Here is an 8,965-nt window from a genome sequence, read left to right as displayed (position 1 = left end):
GAAATTATTCGACATTAGATTCTCATACAAACACTGTAATTTCTCACGCGTTTGCCTACTCGTCAAGATGGCGTCGAAAACCGTGACAAGGTCTATTGTAGGAATACTACTTTTGACTGCTCCTAGCCACAGTTTATAGTGTCCTTCGGTTTAATTTTCTTGGATATTAAAATTTATCTGAAAGCAACAACAACAACAAAAAAGGCGGCACGGGTTGGAGAGAAACAGTAAAAAGCATTATGAAATCAGTCATATCCCGGATGATTCCTCTGGCTTGATTATTTCTTTGGGCTGGAAGAAACCTTAGCAAAGCACTCACACCAGAGTGCATATGTTAAAAGAAATGAAAACTCTGAGATATGCCCGCCCACTTAATTCCTATTTGGCTTTTTACATATTCAATTTTGCCTTTTAGCATTTTTCTATGAGATGGTTTTAGCAGTTGTTCATTTTATGTTTCTCTAGCTCTTCTGATTTCCATCTACGTTACATCGTTTCCATAAAGACGGCTATATAAGTAAGCTATTTTTTTCTTTTCTTTTCTATTTTTTTAATTGAATTATTGATCAACACAAACGCTGAGGAAAATTACTACTGGTATTTGCTTTCATGACGATAACATAAACCCTTTGCGTCACAAATCAAAACAGCAAAAAGGCTTTAGTTCAATAATAGGACGAGCAACGTCAAATTTATCCTTTTCAGCGTAAATTAAAATCCGACAAATCAAATTAATAAGGCGATTTTCTCTCAAGCCGACACATTCTTCTGACAGCCTTCTTGAGTGTATTTACTTCAAGATAAATGTCAGGATCAAAAAATTGTAAAACAGTTTCTGAATCACGTACGGGGACGATCGCGTGTAGAAGGGAAATATTATGAAAAACTTATTGACACTTCTAGTATTACATTTGTCCACTGAATCCAAATACTAAAGACGAGCTGTATCCTCTTGGCTTCAAATTCGTGTATTAGCTGGACTCCACAGGTAAACCTTTAAACCATAACATTTTAGCTTATCGGCTAAACAGTGTTAACATTATAATATGATACCTTTGCAGAAACATCACATGTGGCTTTAAAAAGAAAAGCGAAAACTTCTGAATCTGATTCCGTGTTTTTCTGACATCAGCTGGCCATTTTTGTTGTTGATCGGTAATGTTTAGTAGTAGTGAATCTTATGGTGAAGTTTATTGATGCTAATTTTTGTCAGTGACCATACAACAGCCAGAAGAACAAGCCGTTTTGTATAAATTTAATTAGACTTTTTTGCACGTACTGAGTGAACTGTTTTTTTTTCTTTAAAAAACAAACAAACAAAAACAGAAACCTGTCATTTCCGTTTACTTACTTTACGAGGATTTAAGTCTTCCTCTTTAACAGTGCATCCAGAGGCTGTATCAAAGACACTAAAGTGCTGATACTTTTTATGCCTTGCAAATGTGACGATCAAGTCAACTGCCCTCTGGAGTCGATCAACAAACTTAGACGGAGCTTCAATATTTGGATGAGTACAAAAATAAAACTACATATATATGTATATGAACAACGGAAGGTTGAATTACAATACTCCTTATTCATCTGGGACTGGTTTTGTGTTGACTGAACTCGCATCGCGCGAAAAGTGAAATTGGAATTTCAGGACCCACTGCATGTTTCCCCATACCGCGCAAATCAGCGTGCGCGCAAGGCAGCATGGGTCCCATATAAATTATGAAACAACAGAATTTTCGTTAAAACTGCAACAATTTTCAGATAACTAATAGGGCCATTTTACATGAGAAAAAATGAGCCGCATCTCTAAAGTAAGATGCGAACTTCCTGTATTAAAAACCTTCGCCACGCCACTCATCGCGTCTTGTTTTTCCTAAAAACTGAAAAAACTGCATGAACGGCCCTATTGACTCATCACCAGCATTGTACGTAATTAGAATGAATTTCGAATTCAGGAAAGTAATGTTTGTTAGGTTGTTATTAAATGAATAATTAATGCCTTCGAAGGATTAAATATGAAAAGATGAATAAGCCGACTGAGCCGGTCCAACACATCTTAAACCTTATTTGCAAATGCCATGATAATATTGATTTCGTTATTAACCGCCGATCACGAACTCTAGAAAAACTGGGATCAATATGTAAAGAGTTTTCCTCCTGGCTTTGAAGTCTTGACAGCTTGGAAAAAAGCTAACCCAAGCTCTTTTCAGACAGTCCAAATATTTATTGTCAGGTCAGAGTCATGTTTTGTATTTGACTAATTAATAGCCAAGTATTAGATAGGAAGACTGGGTTTTCTATCTTTGACTTTTGTGATTGTCGACAATGCTTCAGTGGGAGAAACGTTTGCTTTTATTTTGATGATTACCTGTCGACGGTCACCGAGTCCGACAGGTCTGAATCAACTCACTATACAGTCGACTCCCGTTGACTCGAACCCTCTCTAACTCGAACCTAAGTCGATATCCCATGGATTTCCTTCATACATTTACCAGGGGCACCCAGCGGCAATTTTCGGAAGAATATCTGTTCGGAAGACGATTTGAGCTCTAGAATTTTCGAAACATTTGTTGTAAAATTTCTTACTTGCCTGCCTCTCCTAGGATTTTCGAACATCTAACAAATGGTATAATTGCCTATTTTTAACGGATTTTTACCCTAAAAAGGTCACCTAGAATTTTCGGGAGCCTTTTTTCTGGCTGAAATTTTCGAAAAGGTAAGTTTTGATCCCTATAATTTTCGGATCACTAGACTTTCAGCTAGGAAATCCGAACAGATGAAAAATTTTTAGGGGATAAAAATATGCCTATATCTACCGTTTAAATACTAAAATACGTTTAACAATGCTATGTTTAAGTGGTTTTGAACTATATTCTCGTTGGGTGCCCCTGATTTACTGTAATTTTACTCTCGGTAACTCGAACCTCCCGCTAACTCGAAGTAATTTCTGTTTCCTTTAAGACCATTTCTACATAAGTTTACCCTCAATAACTCGAACTGTGTTTTAAGAGGCTGACAAGTCCAAAAAAAAAGACATTTCTGCAGTCCGAGACACTGAATTTATTTTAAAACAAACCTCTTTGTCTTTACTTCTGTGTCAGTCCAGTTCAAATTTAGTGTACAGCCCTGTATTATTAAAGCTTTGTTGCTTGACTTCAATTCCCTTTTCAAAATATCAATCTTCATCTCTTTCTGCCGTACAAGTGAAGTGTGTGCAGTGTGTGTGAGACTGACTTGCATGCCCTCCCCATCCATTTCTGCCGTTGCTTGTTTCTTTACTTTCGGTTATTATTTCTTCGAACTCCCGATAACTCGAACTATTTTCGATTTCCCTAGAAGGTTCGAGTTATCGGGAGTCTACTGTACATTGAAACACTGAAAGGTGAAAACTAAATTTTAAGTACTGAGTTGATTACACATACAGTTACATGAAGCTGATCACCAATGACGGATTCGCCAGGGGCACCCAACGACAATTTTCGGAAGAATATCTGTTCGGAAGGCGATTTTAGATCTAGAATTTTCGAAACATTTGTTGCAAAAGTTTCTTGCTTGCCTGCCTCTCCTAGGATTTTCGAACATCTAAAAAATGGTATAATTGCCTATTTTTAACGAATTTTTACCCTAAAAAGGTCACCTAGAATTTTCGGGAGCCTTTTTTCTGGCTGAAATTTTCGAAAAGGTAAGTTTTGATCCCTATAATTTTCGGATCACTAGTCTTTCAGCTAGGAAATCCGAACAGATGAAAAATTTTTAGGGGATAAAAATATGCCTATTTCTACCGTTTAAATACTAAAATACGTTTAACAATGCTATGTTTAAGTGGTTTTGAACTATATTCTCGTTGGGTGCCCCTGATTCGCAACATTAAACTAAAGATAGACTAAAACGTTTACTGAAATCGGAAATCTAAGCCAGTATATAGCGGAAGACAAACCAAAAACCGGAAAAAAAAACGGCGCCAAATAGAACGTTTGAATGAACGCGAACTAAAACAAATGGCGATTACCCAGCCCATTCAAAATTTAACGGAATATTTAAGAATTATAAAAGGCTAGGTTTAATGGCAATGATCAACACATAAGAAAAATGGCAGTAAGGGGCTTTGTCATGGCGGAGTTTCTCATTTTTTTTTTTGGCAAAGCTGAGCCGAAATTATAACTAAGTAATTTTCTTATTCATCTTATGCCTTTGGTTTGAACTGAAACTAAAGGAAAAGCTAGAAAAGCTTAACCCTTATTTTAGGGTTTTCTTTGTTATTAACAGTATGCGTTTTTAGGGCTTTAAAGTAGACCCCAAGATCTTGACATAATCTTGACATAAGCTCCTTTGTCTAAAGACTGGCAGCGGGTAACTTGAGCATGTGCTTTCGTTTACTATATTGTACACTTGACAAAGTATTAGCTTTTTAAAGAGAAATAATATAATTTGAAATCATGTTCTACTAATCGCGTTGTAAATGCCATGTTCTTGATCTCTGATGTGAATAGGAAGGATCATGGAGATCTATAGGGGACAGAAAATTTTCAGATGCTGACAGTGGAAAAACTGAACATACCTTCTCGCTATTTTTCCGTGCATTTATTCCAAAAGGGAAGTCGAAGTTTTAATTTTCGCTGTGATGCTCCAGTGCGTAGAATAAAAATGTTAGAGAACCTGGAAGAAAAAATCTTTTGGTTAAAAAATCAGCTATGTGGAAGCAAAAGCATACATCAGTTAAGCCTTGTTAAAAAATAAAAAGAAGACGAAATTGCCTCACTCTGTTCAAGCTTCAGTCTGTTTTTCTTTATCGTGCTTCTTTCCTTGAAGAAATATGAATCAGTGGTACTTCAAGTAATTATTCCTGATATGTTCAAAAAGATAAAATTAGTTCAAGGGCGATGCTACAGTCAAATTTTTTAATTAAGCCCAAACTCCGTCTTTCGTTTCATTTAAGATTATTACGAGACCCCGAATGAAACGGATGTTGATCGAAATAGTCGCCGGCTTTCTCTTCCACATAAAAGAAATTACGTACAAACAAATGACAGTTTTCCCCAAACTTATGACATGTTTGTGTTAAAAGCATCAGGTTCAGACTGTCATTTGATTTAAACAGGGCCGGTATGAAACATTTGCTGTTAAAAAGGAACTGAAAAAGAAACACCTTGTCCAATTGATAATTGGTATACAAGAATCTTATGGTATTAGCGTTGAGTGACTGCACGACGATATTATGATTTAGAATCTCGTATCTTATAAGATTCACAGTTAATAGTTTCTTTTGTTCTTCGAAGAATATTTATGCAACAATAGTTCTTATGATATAACGAGCGCCTTAATTCATTTAAAAAACTCATCACCTGCCACCTAAGTTGTCATTTATTTGCAGAACAGTGAAGACAGTTTATACATTGTACGTTGTACGTTGAAAGACGATGCTGGCTGGGAACAATTGTCATGGTCTATTTGATTGCTTAATGTCCTTCGTTCATGACAACATCATTTCTATCAGTTTCTAATTCAGCTTCTTTTTCCTCAGGTTAGGCCTCTAAGGGATACGTCATAAAAGAACAGTAAGGGAATACAAAGAAAAATTCAATCAGCAACTGAGCTCTGTCATTCCTCTCCAACTGACAAACAGTCCCGACAAGCTAAGAAGAAATAATCGAGGAGGTTTTTCTGGGGATGTACTTACGATTAATAAGGATCGTCTGACGACTTCACGAGAAGGGCTTAAAAATGGAATCGAAAGGTAGATGGTTAGCGTAAAATATCCTACAGAAAATAAAAGGCTTACGTTGAAAGTGCAAATGATATCTGTGATTAAGGGAAAGGAAGTTCTCACTGGCAAATCAATTAGACGGCTTCGTCCCAGCTCAGTCTCTAGATTGTGGCTGGAATACGTACAAGTGGTGCTGAATATCCGACTGTTCAAGCTTTCAGTTGGAGCAATTACGATTCCTGAAAGAACAAAACGAATAGTATAAGTAATATTAATAAAGCTGCAAAAGGTGAAACACTAAGAAACAAGTGCAAAAATTGCCTTAATAATCCTGCTGAATTAACTTGCACGGCGAGTTTCTAAACGGGACCGGATTTCACGCGGATTCCGAATTGAAAAAGATGTTTGACTAGTTTCATCAAGACCGCTAAAAGATTCCAACATTTATTCATGATCACTTAGCTGCGGGGAAGATAAATCACCAAAAAGATCTTCTGCAAGAATAAACTCCAGATAAATATCGACGAGATTACAAGATATGCCACCTGCACTATTTTTCGAAGGGTATTGGTTTCACACAAACCTAACAAGCACGATATTTTACGTATTCATCTCGCTGCTTACTATCTTTGGAAATGTTCTGGTTTGCGCGGCATTCATCAAAGATCCATATCGCCAGCTGAGAACTTGGCAGAATTATTACATCATTAGCTTGGGAATTTCAGATCTTTTAATGGGTCTCGCCGCCGAAACTGTGCTTATTGCAACTTACTGGGACAAAGGCGAAGTGGTTTTTCGCACGCATTATTACTTCGCCATAATTTCAGGCGTTTCATCGCTATTAAACATGGCAGCGCTTTCTATCCATCGCTACTTTGCAGTGAAGATGCCGCTTAATTTCCAAGAAGTAATGACCCGGAAACGAATACTTGCTTCCATAGCGATATTATGGGTTTACGCGATTCACTTTTCGGTCTTACCAATGGCGGGCTTTGTAGACCCTAGCTATCAGGTTTATCTGTATACCTTAGGTTGTTTCTTACCAAGTATTGTTATTTTTATGGCTTACGGAGGGATCTTCAAATCAATTCGCGAGCACACAAAATCGCTAATGAGCGGTCCAGCAATGGGAAACAGAGTCCTAAAGAACGCTATGGCCAGAGAGAGATCCACAACAAAGACAATGCTAATAGTTTTAGTTGTATTCTTGTCTTTCTGGTTCCCATTTTTGCTCGTGGATTTGATTATGGTCCAGTGTGTAAGATGTAGGACTTTTTCCTTCCACGTTGCTCGTGACGTCACTCTTACGTTTACCTACTTCAGCTCGTGTGTGAATCCTCTTCTTTACGCATGGCGTGTATCGCAGTTCCGCAGGGTATTTATTCGGTTACTTGGATTACGGAAAATAATATCAAAACGAAATAATGCGGTCCATCCATTTGATATGACTACTCTTCGCTGGCGAACTGATCATGAGGATATCAACACTTGTTACAGTAGCTAATGCGACCAACGCAAATGAATTAACCCTTGGATACGAAAAAAGAATAAAAGAATTTCTCATGACCGTCCTCGAGGTAATGGGTTAAGAGTCAATAAGAACGGAAAGCGGCTCAACCAATCACGAGAGAGTGAAATGTACCAATTACCAGTTAAGTGGGGACTCGAACTTATCCCCCACCATACAATACGTACATCAAAAACAATGCTAAAATGTGGTTCGTGTGCCATTCAAAATAACAACCAAGGCATTAAAGTATTTTGCTAAGCTTTGGCAAATTTCTCTCGTTTTGACCGAAAGTAAGGGCCGACCCAGCAGGCTGTCTCCTACTGATTAGTGTCATAACCAGGGTTTTAATTGCCTTAAGAAAACAATAAGTCAAGGAATAGATTAATACATTGAGTACATAAGATTGGCATAAAAGAAATTCCACGTCAGTTAGTCTTGATTTCCCACTCGTTCTGATGTTTCTCTCGACTTAGTCTCGGAAAAAATTCAGGATAGGACTGTCGGGGAAACAAAAGTTACTGTTTCGCTCCCGTGCAAGAAAGACCGGTGCGGTTACACGGGGCACTTTTACCGTGGTAAATGACCCTAATTTTTACCGTAGGAAATTGGTGTGGTGCATTTGACCGAACTTTCCCGAGATAAATTTACCATGGGAAATATTCATGGATAGTAGAAAAAAAAAAGAAAGAAACCGTCCATGACATTTAAAGAGGTAGTAAGATATCCGAGGGTGTTTCGATACCGCAATAAAGCCGATCAGGATTCTTCATTAGACACCATTTTGAAACCGCAAAGAAAATTTTTGTTAACGGGTCTTGTTTCGCACTATCATTTTCGGGAAAGATCGAAGTTGACATGGCCGATTTCACGCTAAGATGAAAGTTACGAGGAAATTCTAAGGTAAAACTTCAGCTGGTTTGTTGGACTAGATGCATGTATCTGCTTCGAAATCTTTGGGCAGCAACTTTTTAATTTTAAATAGTCCATACGCACCATTATCTGTCATCGAGTAGTCAGCAGCGTCTCCAGCAACACTCTGGACACTGCGGGCAGCATTTACCACAACCCTTCTTGTCTTTAACAGCATCTGACTTGTGGCTTATAACACAGCAGCCATTATTACACTCATTAGTTCGAAAGTTGTCCCCGATTCCTGGAAACGAGGTGAGATACTGTGCCGTATTTCAAAAAGGACTCGCAGCTAGATAAAGTAAAGTTTAGACCTGTCACATTTCTTTCAGTGGTTACCAGAATCTTTGAACATCAACAACTAGCTGATCTCTTTAAAAATGTATTTCATAAGACATGTTTGAGTACAGAATTTATCAGGGTGGTCTTACAGCCCTTCTCTCACTTACTGAACAATGGAAGGAAGACCTCGACAAACACAACTGGCACGATAACCATTGATTTGAGCGAGGCTTTTGACTGTTTATCACACGATCTTATCTTGGAGAACCAAAAAGTTTTGGCCTAAGTGATCATGCGTTATCTCCGTTGCGTAGCTATCTCTCCTCTCGTTATCAAAGAGTAATTAAAGCTTAGTGATGCTTTCTCCGCATGGCAAGAAGTGTCAAGAGGGGTCCCACAGGGCTCTATTTTAGGACCTAAATTATTTGATATATTTATGAATGACTTGGAATACGCAAATAAACAATGTAGAATTGTCAACTATGCAGATGCTACAAAGATCCATTTCCAAAAAAGAAATGCGGGCAGTTCAAAACAACCTTAATATCGATCTTGAGAATATTGCT

At 37.7% G+C, this 8,965-nt stretch overlaps 1 protein-coding gene across 1 annotated transcript; it reads left to right on the top strand.

Annotated features, from left to right (window-relative positions):
- The first annotated feature begins 847 nt into the window (after positions 1–847).
- On the top strand, positions 848–7,267 carry LOC140952722 (D(1A) dopamine receptor-like). Its single transcript, XM_073402161.1, has 2 exons — positions 848–988; positions 5,521–7,267. Exon 2 carries the CDS (start codon positions 6,237–6,239, stop codon positions 7,200–7,202), a length of 966 nt encoding a protein of 321 aa, XP_073258262.1. The 5' UTR covers positions 848–988; positions 5,521–6,236; the 3' UTR covers positions 7,203–7,267.
- The last annotated feature ends 1,698 nt before the right edge of the window (positions 7,268–8,965 follow it).

This window comes from Porites lutea, chromosome 11 (assembly GCF_958299795.1).
Source record: "Porites lutea chromosome 11, jaPorLute2.1, whole genome shotgun sequence".
Lineage (NCBI taxonomy): Eukaryota > Metazoa > Cnidaria > Anthozoa > Scleractinia > Poritidae > Porites > Porites lutea.
The sequence above is the reverse complement of the archived record's forward strand: the minus strand, read 5'-3'. Positions and strand labels throughout refer to the sequence as shown.

Bases quoted from the DNA above. Each gene is read 5' to 3' on its own strand.
- LOC140952722 (XM_073402161.1), top strand. From the start codon at position 6,237: ATGCCACCTGCACTATTTTTCGAAGGGTATTGGTTTCACACAAACCTA.